We start from the raw sequence: 21,718 nt of genomic DNA, 5'->3' as shown, positions 1-21,718 counted from the left end.
CAGCAGCCCAGCCCGCAGCCGCCGGCCCCCACCCCGCGCCGCCGCCGCGGGGGCCGCCGGGACGGGTAGTCCGGCCGCGGCGGCGGCGCGGGGCACGGCGGTACTCGTAGTGCGCCGAGCGGGGAAACGCCGGGGCGGGCGGCGGCGCCGGGACTACCGGGCCCGGCGTGCCCCGCGGCGCAGCCGCCCTTCCTCCCGCCTCCCTCCCCTGCCCTGCAGTGCCCTGCCGGTGGCGTCCGGGAGAGGAGGTGAGCGGGGCCGGGGGGCGGCGGGGTATGGGCAGTGATTCCCCTCAGGCGGCCGCTCGCCTCAGGCAGCTGCGTGGTGCCGTTGCAGATGAGCAGGGCGAGGGCAGACGAGGAGGAGTACTGGCACAGCTCCAAGTTCCGGGCCTTCACCTTCGACGACGAGGATGACGAGCTGTCACAGGTAGGGTCTGGTCCCCCTCTCCCCGTGGCCGCCTGAGCCGACCCTTCGGCCCCGCGCTTCGCGGAGGGTCAGTGTTCCGTGGGTGGGGTGGGTGCTCGCCTCCTGCCCGGTATGGGGGCCAGCAAGGGCTCTAGTCTTGCCCCCCACGGTTGCCAATCCGAAATCTTATTGGGACCGAGTTTCCTCGCCCGTGCACCGAACTGCATCTCCTGCTAGTTGACCTGTCGGCGTCTGCGTAGGCGTCAGCAGCCTTTGGATTACAGTGGTGAAGAAGGGCTGCTGTGCCTGTTGAACACCTACAGGCATCAAATGTCTCCTCCAGAAAAGGCAGTGGAAGCCTGAAGAAGCTGTATTCCAAGTTCTGGGGAGATTGCTTGAAGGTAATAGGAAACAAAGCGCACTCTGCAACACTGGTGGTCTTTATACAAGCTCTTTCTTTTGTACATAGCTAAAGGAATCCAAACGGGCAGTGAATAGCCTTCGGGATATCGTTGATGATGATGATGACGACCTTGAGAGGGTTAGCTGGAGCGGAGAACCTGTGGGAAGTAAGTGCAGAAGTGCTGCAAGTTAACCTTGGGACAGAAAGAGTTTAAAATTACTGCTTAAGTCACATCATTTAGTTGAGGTCAGGAGTACTACTTGCTATCTAATCCTGCATATCTAATCTAATACTGGTCTCCTCAGGTCATGTTGTGAGCCACTTGATTTACCTGTGTAGATCGACTGAAAAGAGAGTGAGCAGAAGCCCAAATTACATAAAGAAGAGGAGTGCAGACAAGTGGAGGGAATTCACTGTGTTTTTCCCAAAATATAGCTGAGCTTAGAGCATATATTTTGGAAGTTATGGCTTGATATTCATCATGCTTAGCTGGCCTGCAGGATTCTAGGTGATCATTTCCTTCACACTGCTGCCTGAAATGGCACCATTTAAAGTCCTCTGTGCTTTGTCCCCGCAGCATTTTAAGGAGATACTCCAATTTTTAGTGTGTGTTTAAAGACTGACTGTTATGCCTGAAGTTTGAAAGGGAATTGTAAGCATTAAGAAAGCGTATATCTAGTGATGATGGGAGTGAGCTCATGACCCACACACAATGATGTCTGCTGCTCTTTGGAGTTGATGAGCCACAGAATATGTGGTACTTGCTAACCAGTGCCAAACAGTGAAAACTTACATTTGGATCATCCAGAGGACCTTCAAAGAGTCTGTTCTTGTCCTATGCTGTAGCTCCTCCCTCTGCTTCAGGCCATTTCTTTTCCCACCCAGGGTCTCTGCCTATCAGCTTTCTTGCTCTATTAACGTATCCTAAAATGTGTGTGTTGTGTAGCTGCATGAAAAGAAGGGAAAACTCTCTCAAACAAGCAGCGGGGAGGCACGCACATTGTTGCCAGCAGCATATGCACCTTGATAGCTGTTTTGTCTGTGTGGGGAGGAAAACTGTCTTAGTTTTCCAGTGTTCAAAGGTATGCTCTTATGCTTCTGTAATTTGAGGTAAACCAGGGATTCTGTCTTGCTTTGTACCTTTAGAGCAAGGATTATGCTTTACCCCATGCAACAACATATAAATGCTGGGTGGTCTGTGCATTTTTTTATATAAGCCATAACCACCTGTACAACATTGCTGAAATGGATCATTTCTGGAGGACAACGCGCAACTGTTTAACAAGCAGTAGTACACAGGATTGGGGTGGTGCACTGCATCTACTTAGTGCTGAGGGTCAAAGTTATCAGGATTTACTATTGCAGAACTGACTGGGACACACTTGGTAACATTCTTTACAGACTGTTTTTCTCTGCTATAAATTACCTCTGTCTGCACACAGGTATCTCCTGGTCAATCAAAGAGACAGCCTCCAGCAGCAGTAGCTCACTGGAGGGCCGAGACTCTAGCCTACAGAAGGGCTCTTCCTCCTATGCTGTTTTTCCCAAACAAGTTTCTTCCTACTCCCTAAGCAGCCTATTCAAAGGTGAGGTTCCTCATATACTATACGAGTTGTTTTTGAGTCTCAAAAGCATCAAGGGGCAATTGTGTCATCTTATGTAAATCATTTTCTCTTAATTGTATTACAAAACAGGGAAGCTCTGATTTCTTCTCAGTGTGGGAGTGTATCTCTTACTGGTCAGAAATCGGAGACTCTCTTGTGCAGAAGATCACATGCTCTTGTGGTATGTGAGGGGGCTTTGGAGATTATGGCTTTTTAAAAGCCAGGTTTCACAGAACAGCAAGGTAGAGCATAGCACTGTATAGCAATCCATTTGCACGGTGGAAAAGAGCAGACTACACAAGGACTGGCTTGACCCATGTGGTCCTCATTTGATCTTCAGTACTGTAGAGAAGACAGGTTGATTATCCTTTAATTGGTCGTCAGCTGGCTGCTGATGTTGTAATTGGTTTACCAAACACATGGTAGCAGCAGTGGCAGTTGGCTGGTTATGGGGGGAGCTGCATAGCAGTATGTGGAGAGACTTACACAGCTTGTAAGAGTTCAGGTCTGTTGTCTCACAGCAGGCAACAAACCAGCCTTTACTTAGTCTCTCTTTCTCTGGGGTGGTTTTTTACTCTCAACTTTGATAATAGCATGATAATGAAAGGCATCCAAATTCCAGCCCTGGTGAATGAAGCTGTCCATGTTGCCATGGCCTAAGCAGCGCTGTGTGCTTGAGCCTCTGCTCTGCAGGTAGATGAGTGAATTCTGGCTCTCTAATCTCTCCTGGCCTCAGCAACAAGAGGGCATATAGAGCCAGGGTATGATATGGTTTGTGATGCCACAGACAACTTCAAAGCCTTAGGCTGCAAGCAGGTGAGCCCCAGCTATGCTGGTGTAGTGCGAATCACTGTGTAGAGTGGCTTGCTCTTCAGTGGCATAGCAACAGCGCACTGGCTTGCAGTCTAGGATTGTGTTCCCTCTGCAAGAAATCTTGCTGGTGAAGACAGAGTCTCTCATGAGTGTTTGCTTTGATTTCAGGACGAAACAAGCTTCCAAGCTGCCAGTCCCTTTCAGATGGTAAGTTTTGAATCCCTGCTTTGTTTTGGGAGGGGAGCAGTTTTACATGAACAAAAGCATTTCCAAAAAAAGCAAAGTGTCATCTTCCTTATGTTGCGGAAAGGGAAACTGAATCATGGGTTGTCTGAAAGTCATTCAGCGAAGATGTGGAAGAGTTAGCATGATGGTTTGGGGTAATGTGCTTATGTACAACTGACAACTGTTGGGTTTAGAGCAACTTTGCGTTGTCATTTGGTGCTTGAGTTTGGGTCTTCTACCACAAAAACCAAGAAAAGAGCAGTTTTGGAAGTGGGTGTGAGTCGGGATTTTGATGTGCTACTCAGCTTTGCCTTTCCCTCTCAGCCCTCTCTGACACGGGAGTTAAAAACTACGCCCCAGAGCTGCGCAGACCGAAAGCTGAGTATAAGGTGAGCAACCTGTGTCTGTAGTGTGCTGAGGTCAGAGTGCTGCTGGGAGAACTTCCTACTCCATTGCTTTCACGGGAAGTGATTAATCGCTGTTTCAGACAGCAGAGGGCAGTGCAGGGAATAGGACAGGGAGCTGCAAAACGCAGCCTCACGGTAATTTAGGTGTCTCTGCTTTTGCTCAGAAGTAGGGAGCTTTGCTGGGGGTCTTAGTTACTTCTTCTAATGCATGACCCAGCAGCCTTTGTGAAAAGGATTTCTGAATAGTGCTTTTCCTGTAAGCTGCTTTCACACTGGGACAGATGAATTGGCATCACTTGTGCTTTTTAAATTTTTTAAATCTAAAGGCTTCTAAATTTCTTCTTCATGAATCACTGGAGCTGCAGAGAGGTGGAGTTGCAGTCGGCAGTAATGCTCTTCTCCCAGAGAGGCAATGTTAGGTGTTGCAGAATCTAGTGGATTTTGTGACTGGGTGGATGCATCCTACTAGGTGTGAGGTTGTGGTTCCATGTCCCCGGCTCTAGCCAGTGACAGGACTGAGCACATATTCCCAACAGATACAGATATGCCCAATACTAACACAGCTGTCTGCATTAACACAGGCAGAAACCAATGCATGTACCAACAGACACATAAACACACGAAACTCAGGCCTAATTCTGAGCCTCCTTTCTGTCCAGGATTGAATTCCACTAGTGAAACATACACACGCTCTATGGGTCTCTCCAGTAACTGGTCTTAGACTTCCAGTTTGTTTTGCAGCTGAATCCCAGACCCCAGTCTCCTCCAGTGCTGGCACCTGGACCCTTGAGCCTCTAGGGTTCATGGTCCAATTCTGGTTCCTGGTTCTCAGACTGCTTATTCTATTCACTGGCTGGTTGAGTGTGAAGTTCACTAGCATTCATATGAACACATACACTTGGAATAGAGAGCCCACCCACAGAGAAGGTGGTTAAATATAGAATTTAATGAGTATATAAGACAGACTGCAGTTACCCATTGCAGGGCTCAGTCATATAGACACACTGACTAGCCATTTGTTTAAACTTGCTGATACCCTAAGGCCCCTCTTCCCTTGCTTGTTCCTGCCCCATTCATTTTGATCCTTCCGTCTCCCTGTTTTTTGTCTTTCCCATAATCTTCTGTATCAAGCCTCGCACACTTACACAACCTTCTTAAAATATCCTAGGATTCTCTTTCCCCTGCATCTCATACCAAATCTGTGCCTTTTCGGAGTTGTGTGGCATTTGGGGAAAGTTTGTTTGGTTTACTCACCTTGGAGAGTTTCACTCAATGACCTAATCTGTCTCATTTGATGGTGGCAAGGAGTGGCCAAGTCAGTGTGCTCAGACTGCACTGATCAGGTTACTGGGTTTTCTCCACCTGTCCTTGGCCATCTGATCCTCACCAGGTTTGTGTCTTTATGTTCATTAGTCATTAATCACATAACGTAACAGGCAGCGCTTCCTGAAAGCACAGCAGGAGATATAAGCGTGCCCTGTTGTGTTCTGTTTTGTGCCTGCAGAGGCAGTGAAGCAGGAAGGAAAAGGGTTGTACAGGCCATTAAAAGCAGGCAGGAATATCGTAAGTGGGGCGGAACAAAGAAGGGAAAGTTAGTGGCAGCTTTGAACCAGTGTCCTGACAGTGACAGGCTGAGGAGCTGCTTCTGCTCAGAGGTGCTGGAGGGAGCCCTGGTGCTTGGGACATTTGACACTCAGCTGTACATTGACTGGAGAGACTCCTGTGCAATGGTCCACTAATAGGACTGGATCAGCCTTGTTTTTTCTTTACATTTGGGCTTTCAGTAAATGTTCAATAATCTTAAAATTCAGTGTCCTCAGAGCTGGTTACTCTTTCTCTGGCTCTTCTGAGGCAGAAGGATGAATTACAGTTGCTGTCTTGAGTGCCTCATGAAGACTTAGATGCCTTCTTGGAGTCTGCTTTCAGGAGCAGCTCAGGCCACCACCACTGCTTATCCAGTGCTTCCAGATAGTGGTGTCTGCAGGGGAAGAATTTTGGTCACTGCAGCAGCAGCATGTTAGCTTAAGATGGTCTCACTACAGGCTCCAGTGCTCTTGTCACATTGTACTAGGCCTGTGTGACTCTCCAGGCATTTGTCTGAGGGTGTTGTCCCTGCATTCTCCATGCTGCTGCGGAAGGCTCACCAGCGGAAGTCTGTCTGAATTCTAACAAGAGACTGACTCCTTTGTCCTCAGTTTTGGGTTTGTCAGTTTTGCATGTATTTTGTTTGTCCTTCTGAAAGCACTGGAGCTTCAATTTGCAAGGATGACAACCTGTGAAGTACGCTTCTTACAAAGGATATGATGACAGACCTTACTGAGGCAATAGAAAGACTCTGTGTTAATATCTGAGCCTCTCGCTTCCCTCCCAACCAGCATGCAGAGTCTGAGGGCCCAGCATCTGCACCTGAACACTGTAGGTACACATCCTACTAACAACCCCCCTGGAGCAGCTGAATGATAAGTCTGAGAAGCTACACATGGGCCATCATTCTGATACAGCACAAGTGGAAAGCAGCTTGGGGACTGCTGGCTCAAGAGCTCTTTATTTTTCTTGTGGCAGGATTACAGCGGTGATTGGAGCCCCAAAGATACAGTCAGACGAATGCAGAGGGGCAAGGTAAGGACTTTCCAATCCCACCTGCTTGCAAGAGACAGAGGGTGGATGGTCCTAAATTGCTTTGCACTTCCCTATGCTCCTGGCTGTTCTGGGAGCAGGGGGAGATCCGTGCTTGCAGCAACTAGCAGGGATGGTGCTCTGCTTTGCCAGGTGGCAGTGCTGGGATCGCACTAGCTCAGGAGCAGCAGGAGACCTTCAGGATTTTGTTGTGTTGTTTACTTGTATTGTTCCCTCAGACAGGAGGTATCTGTACTGCTGTGTCCCTCTCTACCCTTTCTGCTCCCTGGGGCTGAGTTAATGGAAGAAAACTGAGGTGGTGGGGCTTTACTTCCCTTCTTAGCTGATGGAAATAGAGAGAGGAAGACAGAAGCAATCTTGGTTATACCAGAGCTGGAATCTTAGCTGCCTCAGTTTGCAGTTGGGCACACAGGGAGATTGTGGTTTTACTCCATATGTGTCTCCTCAAAGGCTGAAGCGAACTAAAGGCTGAGAGAGGCCACAGTTATGGGGTAAGAAGAAGGGAGGAAGAGTATTTTTCTGGTCTCTGTGGAAAGGGCACTGCAGAGTTCCCTCCTCCTGTCAGGGCTGGTGGCTTGTGGTGTGCAGGGAAGTTTTGCCTTGTTAGAAGGGTACATTCAGCACAAGCTGAATGTACAACATTTGCTGTCCTAGCCTGGGCAGTAATTAGTGTCCACTTGTGCAACCACTGTGGACAGATTCCTAGGCATCATGCAGCACGTGGTTTCAGCTAGATGAGAAGCTCTCTGCTCATTAGGAGGGCAGTTACACATGTTGCTGAAGGGATCATGGGGGAAGAATAGGTAGTGCTTTGGGGGCTGATTCAGTCTGGGGATTGTCTGATGTCCCATATGCCTACTTATACCTCTTCTATCTCCAGGCCTGCTCTCTAGAGAGATTTCGCTCCCTGCAAGACAAGCTGGTGCTCTTGGATGAAGCTGTGGCAGTGCATGATGGGAATGTCATTACAGCTGTGAGTCCTGCTGGGGCCATATAGGGCTGGGACTTCCTGGGTGACCCCACGGAGTGTGCTTGTGTGAATGCAGTCAGCTGGCCATCTAATATTGCAAAGTGGGGGGTTGTTCTTTACTTAAAATGAAGAAGTTACTGAAAAAGTGTCAAAGCATAAGACTGAGAAGTTCCATATTCCTGCTGGCTTTTCTGCTGCTCTGCAGAATTCATGTTACGCTGAGGAACAAGGAACCTGGTTCTTCAGCCTTACAGATCTTTGCAGCACCTTCTTGAAGGTTTAATCTGCTCATTGCAGCACAGAAGATTTGAGGGGCCTTTCCAGTTTATCTGGCTTCCAAAGCATCAGGCAGCATATGGGACTGTGTCAGGGCTTCCCTCATCTAGGACTTTTTAAGGCCTTGGATCTCTCATAGAAAGGTTTTTCTTTGTAAATCTTGGGCTCGCTTATCTAAGCTCCAGAATAGGAGGTTAGGCAGGCATCCAGGCAGCTGTGGCCTTGACTCACTGCTTATCCTGTGTCTAGTGGGTAGTAGAATTCAGTTCAGTGCTGTAAGAGCTATGTCTTCAGAGGCCCTTTGCAAAAGTTTCCCCAGGCCTTGACCAAGTTGCTGGCTGGCTGTCTTAATTCTGGTAAAGACTGATCTGGTCAGCTGAGAGCTGCCTCTCTGTGCTCACAGGTCCTGATATTCCTGAAACGGACATTAAGGAGAGGTAAGTGTGACTGGGGCCAGGGTTTCTATGGTGTGTTTCAGTTAAGGGCTGAGGGGCTAGTTTTTTCACTGGGTGCAAGTCACAAAGAGAGCATCTGGGGTATTGCTGCTTTACTGAGCATGAAATATTTTTGCAGTGAGTATAATGTGGGAGGGGGGATGGTGATGCTCATGAAGGCCCCAGAGAGGAGCTTTAAGCAGCGGTAGGTGGTAGTGGTAATGGGGTGAATAAAAACGAATCTGTAGGGGTGGCACACTGCTGTGAATTCAGCTGGTGGCCTAGTGAATGGGCTCTTCTCTTGTGCTGTAGCCTCCAAGACTATGCTCTGAGATGGGATTAGGTTGTTGAATCCTGCCAGTGGCTTGCAACCCCATGCACCATGCTTGGTACATGGAGTACTATGTCCACCTCTCTGGCTTGGTAGTGCTAACTTACTCTACCCACCTGTACATATCTTTTTCTCCTGTAGAGATCTTGTTTCGGGAGCTGGAGGTGCGGCAGGTGGCCTTGTGTCATCTGATCCATTTCCTCAAAGAGACGGGTGAGCAGAAGTTGCTTCTGGATCTGCTCAGGTGAGGCTTTTGCCCAGCCTTGTGGTGGGGGTTGAGCATGCCGCTAGGAGCGTGCCTCCAAGTTAATGCTTGCTCATTCCCTTTTGCAGGTTCCTAGACCGGACTGAGGAAGTTGCTGTGAGTATTCCCAGGAGCAGAAGCTCCCTTTCCTCAGCAACGAGGGAGTATAGTAGGAAGGGGGAGGCTGGCTGCAGGGTGTCTAGTAACCGGCGAGTTGTTTTGCATCTCCATTTTGCCCTCTGGAGTCCTGTATCTCCCAAACCTGTGAGAACAGACTGTGCTGCTTTTCCCTCTCCCTCTAGCTGTCCCAGTACCGGGAGCATTTGAACATCCAGGATGTAGAAAAAAGGAGGGAATTCCTGAAAGGCTGCATTGGGTAAGAAAAAATGCAAGAGGGTGGGAGGGATGTGGGTGCTTCACAGAAGGTAATAGTAAAGAAAACTTAGAGCTCTGTCCCAGTGCCAGTTTGAGAGCTGATGTTGGTTTTGCCTCAATAGGAGTGGGGTGTTGTGTACACAGTGTAGACCAGAGAGGAAGAATTTGTGGTGATCACTAGTCAAGCAGCTTTTGCTGCTTACTTGGGAGCAAAGATGCTTCAGGGACCTTCTGATCATTGACCCTTCAGGTTGTGAAGGATGACAGCTTGGGTGCCTGAGCACTTGGGGAAGTTGGTAGCATCTGTTTCAGGTTGTTTTTTGAGAGGTGCCACATAATTTTTCCTTCTCTGGAGTCTGTCTAGGAGAGAGCTAGTTGGAGAGGGCAGCAGGGCAGGAGCTGCCTGAGTACCTGCTCAGGCTGGGGAGAATGGGAGGTGTTCCCCACATCTGTCTGCGGGGTATGTTTGGTAGAAAAGAGCATCCTTCTAAGTGTACTGTGTTAAGAGCTGCTGACACTGTCTTCTCCCTCCATATCTGTCCAGGCTGCCATTTTCAGCTGAGGATACCACCCACATCCAAGACCATTATACCCTGTTGGAGCGACAGATCATCATTGAGGTATGAAATCTTCCCTGCTGGTCAGGAGATGACTGGGACTATCTGCGAGACCTCTGTCAGTCCTTAACTTGTACCACTTTGGATCTAAATAGCCTGCCCTGGCTAGTGTAGTTTAACTGCTATCCAAGCTGCTGTGCCAGGCACATGTGTGAAATAGCAGACCTGAGACTTCGTGGCATTGTTGTGGCTGTGCTTGTGCATTGCTATTACAACACTCTCCTCAGGTCTGTACCCTGCAGCTAGATCAAACAGTGCCCTGGGTCACATTCACCCTCTCTGTCTTCCTGTTTCCACAGGCCAATGATCGGCACTTGGAGACGGCTGGGCAGTCAGAGATATTTCGGAAGTATCCTCGCAAGGCTTCAATTCTCAACATGCCACTAGTGACCACCCTCTTCTATTCCTGTTTCTACCACTACACAGAGGCTGAGGTGAGGATGATGTGGGAGAACAGAAGGGTTACATGTCATTCCTGTAGCCCTCAGTATGTGGGGTGGTTAAGCTGGGGCACATTAAGGAAAGAAGGGGAGGTCGGAGGTCATATTTCATCCCTCAGAGAGACCCAGAGGAATCCAGCTCCCCCTGTCCATCTGGGACCAGTTTGGAGTTTTACTTTGTGCTCTAAGATGGGACATTAAACCTAGGCCTTCTGGAAACCGTGGTCTCTTACTCCTGGCTCCAAGGAGCCAGAATAGGCCCTTAATCCCAAGAGGCTGAGGTGTGTGATGCTGGTCTTGGAAGTGCTGGAGGTGCACCGGTTGAGGATGCAGAGGAAACCAAACCAGAGGGCTAATGGGGTGGGATAGGTGCTCTCTTCTGCCAGCTGTTTCCTCCTGTGGCACTGACATGAGCAAAAAGCAGTAAAAACTTTGGGAGATTCACCCTGTGTGAAGCAAATGCCTTACAACAGGTGTCTGAACCTCTCCTGTGGCCTGTCCTGCAGAGTTTGGGCTGACTTGTCTGCTCTCTCTAGGGAACATTCAGCAGCCCCACCAACCTGAAGAAAACATTTAAGGTATGTGAGTGTCCCGCTGTTGTGGCAGCACTAGCTGAAAATGGGGGCAGCCAAATTCTATTTAGCGAGGGGGCTGGGTAGGAGTTTCAGTGGCTCAGCACTGAAATAGGGAGGGGGGATGGCATCCACCTTGAGCAGGGCTGTTCTGGATGCTCAGAAGAATGGGAGCCATGTGGAGGCTCTCACTGGGTGCACCCTGGCTGCAGCAGCACTTGCAAATCCCTGCCTCCTGCTCTCTGCAGGGCTGGCCCTGGCCTCAGGCAGCATCTCACCTCCTTGTCTGGTTGTTGGTGTGAGTTCTGGCAGGGCTGGGGGCAGATGCCGTTCCTGTCCAACCCACACAGGCCTCCTGAGCTGTGCTAGTGCTCTGACTGCAGCTTTCTGCCTTGCAGATTCCTGATAAGCAGTATGTGCTGACTGCCCTGGCTGCCCGTGCCAAGCTACGAGCCTGGGATGATGTGGATGCCCTCTTCACCACCAAGGTGAGCTATGGAAAGCCTTGCTGGGGTCTCGGTTCCAAGTACTGATATCTACTACTGACAGATGGCTTGTTCTGGAGTTACTGGACAGACCTGGTTTATTTCAGCAGGGCCCAGCACCTCCGCTGCAGGGTGTAGCAATATGTTCCTCCTAAATAAGTTCCTGCCTAAAACCTGTGCTGGGCCTGTCTTGGCTGCAGCAACAAGGTTAGAGAAGGGGTCTGCCCTCCTGCTCTGTTACCAGAGGGTTTGCAGCCAACCTGTGCCCAATCACTTTGTGAAGGGCTCTGCCAGTGGTGCATGTGGAGGCTGGTGGTGTAGGTTGCTCGCTCTGGGGAAAAATATTTTCTTGTGGCTGGAGGGATTTCCCTTTAGGATTAGCGTAGGGTTTGGCTCTCATTTCAGAACTGGCTGGGCTACACCAAGAAGAAGGCACCTATCGGCTTCCACCGGGTGGTGGAGATCTTGCAGAGGAACAATGCTCCTGTGCAGGTGAGCAAGGAACCGCTGCTTATGTCCTCCTCTGCTCTTCGTTGGGATTTGGGGTACGCATGATTCCCCAAGTGAACTGCTTCCTAGCTGGGATTGGGGGAACAGCTTGCCAAGCCGCTGGCTCTGCCGGGTGGGTGCAGCACTCAGCAACCCGTGCATCAGCAGGAAGCGCTGGGTGGTAGTGAGGGCTGGGTCCTAGGTCTGACTGCGAGATGGGCGGTGAGCCTCTAAGTTGTCTGGGAGCTCTCTCCTCACAGTGCATTGCCACCTTTGTTTGCTACATTAACTTTTTTTATGCTTTCTTATGCTTAATGTGGCTGTCAGTGCCTCACTTGATCTATAGAAACACGGTAGCCTAGGACTCTGAGCTTTGTGAGCAAAGCTTTTCTGCTCTGGGGTCCTGAGCAGTCTTGTCCTGGTCGCTTGTTGCCTTAGGAGGGAAGGGGGTCCTGTCTGTGTGACCAGTGGCCTTGAAAAGTTTTGTGACTGGGGTGAGAGAACGAGGCAGGAGGTACCTGCCGAAGAGAGCTGAGACACTTTTCCCTCGCAGGTGCTGCAAGAATATGTACGCCTGGTTGAGGATGTGGAGACACGGTTGAACCTCGCCACCAAATACAAGTGCCATGATGTTGTCATTGAGGTAGATCCCTGCTGTGTTTGTGAAGAGATGGGACAAACGCCTGCTTTTTCTCCCTTACTTCCCTGTGTTCTGACATCTGCCACTGCCATCATGTGCCTGATGGGGTTTCTTTATCCCTGTATTTCTGGGAGCAGTGATTTGGTTCCCAGTGGAAGCTGAATGAGGCCAGAGAGCAGCTCTTAGTATTTGTGCTATGGAATTGTGCTGTGGTGGGAACTTGAGGGGGGACTGAGGAGCTGCCCTGCTCATCTGCAGGGCACCATCTAACCGTGGAATTGTTGTCTTCACTCAGCTGGGTACTGTTTTTGCTGTTTATATAGACATACAGGGATCTAAAGGATCGCATCCAGCTGACAGCATATAAATGCAAGGTGGAACGAGGCTCTGCAGAAGAAGAGAAGATAAACAGCATTCTCAACAACATGGTAAGAAACGCCTGCTTTTTCTTCAAGAGACTCTCGTCAGAAATAGCTGTAGATCAGGTGTAAGGGCATGGCTGTCCTACATACTTTTTATCCCTGCTGGGAAGCTATTCTTATGTTTGGCATTGCATTCAGTGTAGGAATGAAGGGTGAAACTGGTAGAAATAGCACCCTTGGCCACAGTTGTCAGGGATTACGACTCACTGACTCGGCCCCTGAGGGATCTGTGTTCAGCAGTGATGTTGGTCATGTCTTGTTCTCTCTTTTAGCAAATACGATGGAAGAACTGAGCACCTGTGAAGCAGCCTGCTTGGCCGTTGCCTTGCCAGTGAAAGAGGAAACTGCAAATCCCAGTCTGGTGCCAAAAGAGCAACTCTGTTACTACTCATTGCATGATCAACGTTTGTCAGTGACAGTGGGTGCCCATGGCTTGTGGGACAGTGGCATTCAGGCTGGTTGAAGGCAGCTGCTCCAATATAGCCAGCGAAACCGTGGTACTGATCCACCAGGGTTGATTCGTTTTGGAATCTGATTCTGTTTGACTTGGCTGTAAGCCAGGCGTCGCTTTTGTTTATGGAGGGAAGTTGCTGGGCACAGCAAGGTTACGTTTTCTCTGGGTGGTGCCTGGGCTTATTCTTGCAAGAGGAACAGGTCAGTCACACTCATGGGTGTCTCTGCCAGACAGTGCTGAGCAGTCCCTGTAACACTCAAGCTGACTTGGGCACCACCAGTTGCAACTGTGGCTGGAGTAAAGCCTCCTGGACTGTGTTGTCCCTGCACCAAAGAGTGTGTTAGGGGAAAGGACCAGCTGTACCTTAAAGCTCTTTTTTTCTCTTTTTTTTTTGTTGGTTTGTTCCGGCTCACCCCAGGAAAAGAGGTGGTGTATGAACTCCTGCAGAGAGCCAGGACAGCAGCCTCCGCCAGTATTCTTGTGCTGGCACTCTGCTGTTCTTGGAAGTCCCCTTTATCGGGGAAGGACAGGCACCTGGTGTGGAACTGGTCAGAGCCCTGCTGAGTTGGATGGAGAGCAAGGAGGGACTCCTCTCAGTTGGCACAAACCTGCTGGCCCCAGCAGCTCTTTTCTCTGAGTGTGTTATGCCGGGAAAGATTGAATTGCACTTTCTCAGAAACACAACTCCTCAGGCAAGCTGGCTTTATACTTCCAGACCTCACTTCAATTCCTTAAATAAACCTGTCTCTTTCTCCTTGAGCTGTTTATTTCCTTCCCACACTGAGCATTTTGTCACTGTGTAATCCTGAGCAATTTATCACACCTCTCACAAAGTGAGTATGGAGGGTATTTTCTCATGTCCTGAAAAGCACAGTGCTTGCAGCAGTACCTTATTTCACACCTTCATTGCCCTCAGCACAGATTAATTTGTTTTAATGTTGTAGGAGAGTTTGCTGCCACAGGGGTGGTCACACAGAGGTGAAGGTTATATGTAGTGATGTACCAGTCTGAGGGCACGTTTGGGTTCCAGCCTCCCTGCTGCACTGTGGACTCTCAGGTTTTTTTCTGTTGGTGTTTGGTTTTTTCCTTGCAGAATCATTTAGGTTGGAAGGGACCTGTGGATCATCAGTCCTGCTCAAGCAGGGTCACCTGGAACAGGCAGACCAGGACTGTGTCTATTTGGGTTTTTGGTATGTCCACAGCTGGAGATGACTCAGCTTCTCTGGGCAACCCATTCCTGAATTTGGCTGCCCTCACAGAGCAAGGTGCTTTCTTGTCTTCAGATGGACTCTCAGGTTTCAGTTTGTGCCCACTGTGTCGTCTTGTCACTGGGCACTACTGGAATGAGTCTGAGTCCCTTTTGTTCATTCCCTCTCATCAGGTACTTACACACATCAACAAGATCCCCCTGAGCCTTCTCCAGGTTGAGGAGCCTAGCTCTTGGCTTTCCTCGTATGAGAGGTGCTCCAGTCCTTTTGTCGTCTTAGTGATCCTTTGCTGGACTCTCTCCAGTGTGTCCCTGTCTCTTTTATTTATACTGAGGAGCCCAGAACTGGACATGGCAGTCTGGATTTAGAGAGGAAAGACCTTAACCTGCTGGCAGCATTCATCCAAAGGCAACCCAGGATGCTGTTGGCTAGAGTAAGGTTTGCTGCCAGGGTCTCCCACGTACCCCAGGCCAGGTCATTGCTTGGTTGTAGGAGTTGGAATGGTGTCACTGGTAGGGATTTATGTCAGGGAGCAATGGGAGAAGCTGAACCATGCTTCTGGAGGAATCTGATGAAGCCATAAAATAAATTTTCACACCTGTATACCCCAAGCATGGGTCCTGGATGCCCCCTTGTGGTATGACCGACGATAGAGATGTGTAAGGAGATGTGCAAGTCCAGCAGCAGGGGAGCCGGGATCTGGCTGTGCCTTTGGGTCCCCTGACCTCCGTGTGCAGTTTGTGGGATGCAGTGCTTCTGATGTGGGGGTGTTGGCATTGCCAGTGTTCCAAGCAAAGCAGGACCACTTGTAACAGAAAATGCTAATGTGCCACATGGGATGGGGTTAGTGATTTAGTTGTTCCTCACACCCCAATACTCAGAGCTGGATACCAGCTTTGTTGAGCACCTTCCAGTGCACCAGGACAGTGTGGCTGCTGTGAGTGTCTGATCGTGATTGCATGTGGTGCATCAGGGAACATTTGCCTATAAGCAGCGTTTGGGAGCCCCAGCAGTTATTCCTGGGCCCATCTGAGGCCACAGCTCACAGGCTGCCCATGACTACTCTGTGTGGGGAGGAAGAAGAGGATTTCCAGGGAAATGTGTCCTGTGGATGGGGAAGGTGGGGTTAATGTAAGTAGTAAATCTAGAATTACTGTAGAGCTGGTGGTTTTGGTTGGATTTTTTTTTTTTCTTTTTAGCAATGTGGGAGGCACTGCTCAGCTGATATGGATGATTTTGTGACAGCCTCAGTGGAATACAGGTTTCTTCTTTAATACATGTCCTAGGCCCCATGTGCTTCTGGCAAGTATCTGCTTTTAAGCAGCACAGTCCAGGTGATGAAGTAGATCCTGGATAGAATGATGGTAGCAAAATGCTGCTTTTTTAAAAAAAACAACTTTCTTTGGAAATACAACTTATCTGCCCCCCACTGGGGAGGCTAACCACCTCCTGGCTGAGAGCACCTTTTCTCTTTTCTCCATGGATATGTGTGGGTAGGAGCTAGCAGACAGACATGTTCAACCCCTGCCCTCTTAGCTTTTTTTTTTTTTCATGCTAACCTAGCTGCTGGCTCTTGGGGCGGCACAGCTGTACCCAGCAGAAGAAAAGAGACTGCTGCAGTGAAGGTGGTCCTCCCCCATGACTGATTTCTGCTTTCTTCTGTGCTGTGGGGGATGCTGCATTTGCTCTGGAAAAGCCCGTGCTCCCAGCTTCCCTGGGTGAAAATGTCCAATTCTCTGGTAACGGGGCGCTCGCTGTGGCAGTGCCTCAGCTGGGCTGGCTGGGCACCCCCAGGGGTCTGGGCTTGCAGCCCCATGCAGCTGGGCTGGTGCCTGCTGCATCATCAGGGGGCGTGAACCAGGATGGATCCTGAGTGGGTGGAAACCTGGGGGCTTCATTAAGGCCACCCTTGCTCCTTGTGCCAACTGTGGTGCCATGGGCACCAGGGGGCTGCAGGTGGTGAACAGTTCACGACCCTTTGTGATGGGACATGGTGTTATTTTTGTCCCTGCTGAGCTTGGCTGCGGGTGTTTCAGCCCAGTGGTGCCTTTTAGCCCGTGGGAGTCATGCCTGGGTTGGGTGAGCTGCTGGGAGCCTTAGGGAAAGGGCCAGTTTTTGCCATTCTCCACCTCCAGGTTTGTGATACACTGAAGCGTGCTCTGGGTTCCACCTTGGGAAGCAGCTGGCCCAAGCACTCCTGGCACTGAGCTGCCCTCCATGCCCCAGTATCTGTGTTTCCACCAGGTACCCTAAGAGCCTGGGTAAGTGCTCTCCAGCCTGGGCCTGGAAGAGGCACTGCATTTACATGGACTTTTAACTGCAATTTTTTCATAGCTTTTCAGGCAGAACTCACCAAATAATGTTTTTATGACAAAAATATTGAAGATATGGAAACTCCGCTTTTTTTTTTAACTAGGAAGCAGAGGTTGCTGTTGTAGAAAAGATCTTTATTTGGCTGGAAACCCGCTGTCCACCGAACATTAATTTAGTAGTTTGCTTTTTCCTCGGTCCCATCTGAGTGTGGTAGAGACATTAACCCTGTTCTTCGAAGGCTGGCTAGTTTAAGGTCAGTTTTAGTTTAGTCCCCCCCCATTTCTGTGGCTCTTCAAAATTCTTCTTTTCATTTGCCAAGAGCCTAGTTGGTGACTAAGACTCCAGGCTGTTAAATATTCACCCACCAGAGAAAACATCTCCCCAGATGAGCGGCAGTGCTGAAACAGAGATGTCCCCCTCCTTGTTTCATGGCTGCAGGGTCAGCTGTAGCAGACAAGCTTCTTGCTGGGCTCTGAATGCCTAGCCAGGAGCGGAGATCAGCCTGCAGCATTACAGCAACTGTTTGCATACAAACTGCCAACTGCCCGTAAACTCTTGTATAAAACAAGACAAGTGGGGAGAACAGTCCTCCAGGGAGATGCTTGGAACAATAAAATCCTCTTTTTACTCATCTCAGGGCAGAGAGGAAGCAGGGATTATTAAATGGCTTTTTATAGATCTTGAAAACTAGCCAGATCCTAAGGCTCAGCTGTTCCAGCTAAAGGCTTTAAATCAGCCTACATGAACCGGGCCAGGCAGCTGAGCTCTCTGCATTTTTATTCTTGGCAGAGAGGCTGCCTGCTCCAAGTCACTCTGCTCCTCCCTTTGCCATGCAGGAACGGTGATGGGCAGCAGCCAAATTCCCTTTGTGCTGCTTTGGACAGGCAGCCAGTGGTCCCAGCGTGGGAGCGGTGGTTTGTGTTTGACCTGTGTGTGGCAGAGCACAGGTAACTGTGCTGCCAGTGCCTGGAGATGCTGCTTTTGAGTTCCTTTCTCCTTGCTTATTGCAGCAGATCTGCAGAAGCAGGGACTTTCGTGCTTTTTTCAACACCCAGCTGGTGGCCTGGGCAGATGTTGTGCTCCTCTGCTGCCTCCTGTCGCTTGTGCCATCCATCTGCTCCATCATTCGGTCCACCATCCAGAAACCCTGTGTTGTGTACAGCCTCATCACAGCCATCTCTCTCCTCAGGTAAAACGGACCATGTCATTTCAGAGCCTAGACGTGATGCCGTTGTCTGGGAGCTCACGGGACAAGCACAGCGTGTGTGCTCTGGCCAAGCCGGAGCTGTGCAAGAGCACAGCTCTTATGGCCTCTCACACTTTTATTGTGAATCATTGTAAACCTTGTCACGGTTGGTCACTTCCCCAAGTCCCCAACTGCTGGAGTCACAGGAACACTTCAGAGTCTCAGCTTTCTGTTTGTCTGGAGGAAGTTGTAGACTTCGTGGCTATAAAACCGAAAATGTGATCAAAAGGAGTCAAGGGAACTCCAGATCAAACACAACGCTGGCATTAAACCCTGCTCCTGCCAGGGCCTCAGATTATCGCTGCAAGATAACATGTTGTGAGATAGCACAGCAAACAAGCTGCAAAGAAGCAGCCTGCAAACTCTGTGGTTGAAAAAGCAACCCCTGTGCATCGTGTTTCACCTTAAGCTGCCATCATAGCTCTCCTGAGGGCTCTGAGTGCAGGGGTATGACCTGTACCCCTGAGCCCTGGGGGTGCCCAGCCCCTGCAGTCGGGCCAGTCCTGGCCTTCTGCTGAGGCGACCAATGAGGGGCAAAATGTGACTCTGCTCTGCATGCTGCGGGTGAGGTTGTTTACTGTTAAAAGGTTTGCACATCCTGCAGAAGGTAACTGCTTCCTCCTTCCCAGCTAAACCTAGTTTCTCCCTTTTCAGCTAACCCTAGGTGATGCTGACTGTTGATTGCAGGGCTGACGGAGGTCGGACACGCAGTGGGGATCCAGCTGGAGAGGGGAGGGGAGAGGAAAAGATAGGACCTTGCTTGAGGGAATCTGCCGGCGGGGGGGGGGGGGGGGGGGGGGCTGGACCTTACATGTTCCTGTGCTGCTGCAGTTGTGGTGTGACCTATGCACACCAGGGGAGAGAGTGCAAGGGATGATTTTTACACACATGCCCTTTTTTTTTTTTTAAACAGACCACTACATGGCAAAATTAACAATCCTACTGTGGCCATCTCTCCACTGGCAGTGTTAAGGCCCATGGATTAACTTTAACACAAGGCAATGAGGGTCCATCACCTAGGAATAATCTTTCTAGCTTGTTAAAATGGCTATTGGAAGGAAGTCGTTATAAGAAACGTTAATGGGATGAATCCCAGTAACTGTTGACTCAGCCATGGATGGTGCCTTGGGATATTCCCCCGCGGCTTCCTCCGAGTTTCCCTCACGCAGGACCTTAAATCCCACAATCGCACCCGCGGAGCGCGGCTCCGGGCACCCGCCCCTCGCAGCGCAGCCCGGGCTCTCCAGCAGCATCCCCCCTCTCCCGCTACGCCCAGGCTGCCTCCGCCTGCCCCGGGAGGGAGCTCCTTTGCTACAGTGCCATCGTGAGGCCGCAGCTCCGCTGCTCCGGCGGCCGCCTGGGGGGGCGAGGGGACTGACGCCGCGCCCGCGCTCCCGGCGTCACAGCCCGCTTTTTCCTTAAACTCGGGAGCAGTTCTGAGGAGCTGCGCTCGGTGGTTGCCCTGCCTGTAGGACTCAAGGCTGGGCCTGGGCTGGCAGTAATGTTGTTAGTTAGGAGCGCAGCGTGGGGAGGAAAATCTTCCTGGAGAAATCCTGGTGCTGCACAGCTAAAGCTGGAGTGGAAATAGCATGGGTGGGCGTAGTCGCGCACAAGAAGCCAATGGGCAAAATGAGGCAGCATGTGCCTCTTTCACTAGTCAGTTTCTGTGGTCAGCTCTCGGGGGGGGATCACCCTTTCGTTCAGGATCACTGCTTTCCATGTACCTGTCACCAGTTTCTAAAGAGCTACCATCTCCCTTCGTGAAACAACAGTAGCTCTGGGGCTAAATCAGTAAGCAGGAGCTGAGATATACTTTCTGACTGAGAACATGGTTGAAAATCTTATTCCCTCAGGCGCAACTTCTGTTTCCATGGTCATGCTGTTCCTGTTGCCAGCTGCTACCTCTGTCCATTGCGATTTCATTATACATTTTTGCATGTGCTTCTAATTCTTGCATTGATGAACACTCTTAAAGCAGCTACAGTGCTCATTGTGCATGATGGCTGAATGGTTGTATGACTTTATACGCAGCCTGTAAAGGACACCTGTTTACCTGATGAGACCCAGCTACAGAAAATACATGTTATACTAGACCTGTTACTACTAATTTCAGCATCCCTCACCTAAAACAATCCTAGATGAGAGGTTTTAAATAAACCAGCTCTGATTGATTGCCAATGCAATTCTTCACAGGAGGGGGAGATGAGACTATGTCTTCACACCTGAGTGTATTGACACTGGTAATTGACATTTGATTTTGTTTGTCCTGCAGGGAAAATAAAGAGTCAATGCTGAATGGCTGGTGGCCATTTTCTACACAGCCCTGAACAACAGCACATGGTACAGCCTGTCTCACCAGAAGGCACTGAAATGACTCAGTGACCTCTGTTTTCCTGAACACTACCCCATCTGTGCAGCGCAGAAACCCTCTTCCCGCGGCTGGCGTGCAAAAGCTTCATCAGCAAAGGCTTTGCCTTTCCAGTGCCTCAAGAGGGGAGTAAGTAAAGCGTTGAATGCTGAGGTAGCGCACCTCCAGGCTTCCTCTCTGCTCTGAAACTTCTCATCCCACAGCTGAAGCATGGGCTGTCCTGTTGGGCTGGAGGGTGCTGACCTGTGTGTTGCCCTCAGGACCGCATACCGGCCAGGGAAGATTGCCTTAGATGATGTATTAGCCATAAGAGACCTAGACTGTCATACCTGAGTTACTTTGTCCCTGGTTCCTGTTTGCTCCTTATCAGGGTTGTCTGAAGCTGCTGCTCAGGACTCAGGCATTGGATGCTGGAAAAAAAATCCTATGGGAATACCTACAGAGGACAGTTCTTACGGGTAATGAACTTAGGGTAGTTCATGGACTAGGCTATTGAGGATGTTAGGTCAGGGGAACATGGCTTGAGGAATCCTGCTTGTGCAGGATTGTCCTAGAGCCATTAAGCTCAGTCTTGCTCCACGTGGCAGAGTAATGCCTGGAACACTTTAGATTCAAGACTCTGTTTCTCAAAGACCCGAGAAAGAGACTTGTAGTCAGACACTGAAGAAAACCGTTATTTGTTAAATTATTAGCAAGCTGCTTCAGGCTGTTGCTGCCCATAAATGTTTCTACTTGTTTTCTCTCCCAGAACCTTCTCCTGGTTTGATCTGGCAGCTGCACAACTGAGAGAGTCTCCCTTTAGCTGGCTGCTAGAAAAGAGTGAGCTTGTCCGGTGCCATCTTGCTCTGCCATACCAGGCATCCTTTAGAGACTGGCCTACAAAGCATCGTGGGCTGATCAGCACCAAGACAGCTCTTAATTCAGCTGTAGTGGAGCCTGGTGTAACACTGGATGACAAGTCTCCATTCTCCACAGATGCTTCCAACGTTTTCTCAGGAATAACAGAGGAAACTGCTGACTATTAGTCTAAATCCTTGCAAACTAGAACAAAGCCCATGGCAGAATGCTTTGATGAGATCTTGTCCCAGCCCCCTCAAGGGACTGAGAGGTGCAAGAACCAGCTCTTGGACTCTTTAAAATATTCCATATGTACACACTTGCTTCTACAAGTTTCACTGTCTAGACTGCTCAGAAAACCTGCTTCTCCCCTGGCTGCCTGAGTCTTGCTTTATTTTGGTCTGAATTTGCTTATAGTCATCTTGGCATGCAAACTGCTTCAGTTTCACTGGGTTTCTGTTGCAGTTTCAATAGAAAACTGAATTACAAAACCAAATTAC

General features: G+C 49.9%; 2 protein-coding genes across 2 annotated transcripts; both read left to right on the top strand.

Moving 5' to 3' along the window:
- Nucleotides 1-89: 89 nt before the first annotated feature.
- On the top strand, nucleotides 90-14,005 carry VIPAS39 (VPS33B interacting protein, apical-basolateral polarity regulator, spe-39 homolog). The gene is made up of 20 exons (XM_075103616.1): nucleotides 90-248; nucleotides 337-429; nucleotides 878-977; nucleotides 2,254-2,397; nucleotides 3,397-3,435; nucleotides 3,778-3,842; nucleotides 6,423-6,479; nucleotides 7,378-7,470; nucleotides 8,147-8,180; nucleotides 8,650-8,752; nucleotides 8,842-8,869; nucleotides 9,055-9,128; nucleotides 9,672-9,747; nucleotides 10,044-10,178; nucleotides 10,721-10,762; nucleotides 11,155-11,244; nucleotides 11,647-11,733; nucleotides 12,284-12,373; nucleotides 12,694-12,798; nucleotides 13,065-14,005. Exons 2-20 carry the CDS (start codon nucleotides 337-339, stop codon nucleotides 13,083-13,085), a joined length of 1,476 nt encoding a protein of 491 aa, XP_074959717.1. The 5' UTR covers nucleotides 90-248; the 3' UTR covers nucleotides 13,086-14,005.
- Nucleotides 14,006-16,520: 2,515 nt separating this feature from the next.
- Nucleotides 16,521-21,601, top strand: NOXRED1 (NADP dependent oxidoreductase domain containing 1). Its single transcript, XM_075104423.1, is given in 6 exon segments — nucleotides 16,521-16,533; nucleotides 17,778-17,811; nucleotides 17,813-17,956; nucleotides 20,294-20,442; nucleotides 20,445-20,514; nucleotides 21,130-21,601. Coding segments are annotated over 6 exon segments (882 nt in total).
- The last annotated feature ends 117 nt before the right edge of the window (nucleotides 21,602-21,718 follow it).

This window comes from Phalacrocorax aristotelis, chromosome 9 (genome assembly GCF_949628215.1).
Source record: "Phalacrocorax aristotelis chromosome 9, bGulAri2.1, whole genome shotgun sequence".
NCBI lineage: Eukaryota > Metazoa > Chordata > Aves > Suliformes > Phalacrocoracidae > Phalacrocorax > Phalacrocorax aristotelis.
Note: the sequence above shows the minus strand (reverse complement) of the source record. Positions and strands in the feature narration are given on the sequence as shown.

Bases quoted from the DNA above. Each gene is read 5' to 3' on its own strand.
- VIPAS39 (XM_075103616.1), top strand. From the start codon at position 337: ATGAGCAGGGCGAGGGCAGACGAGGAGGAGTACTGGCACAGCTCCAAG. The intron at 3,436-3,777 runs GTAAGTTTTGAA...TTTCCCTCTCAG, and splicing joins CTGCCAGTCCCTTTCAGATG to CCCTCTCTGACACGGGAGTT. The intron at 8,870-9,054 runs GTGAGTATTCCC...CTCTCCCTCTAG, and splicing joins ACCGGACTGAGGAAGTTGCT to CTGTCCCAGTACCGGGAGCA.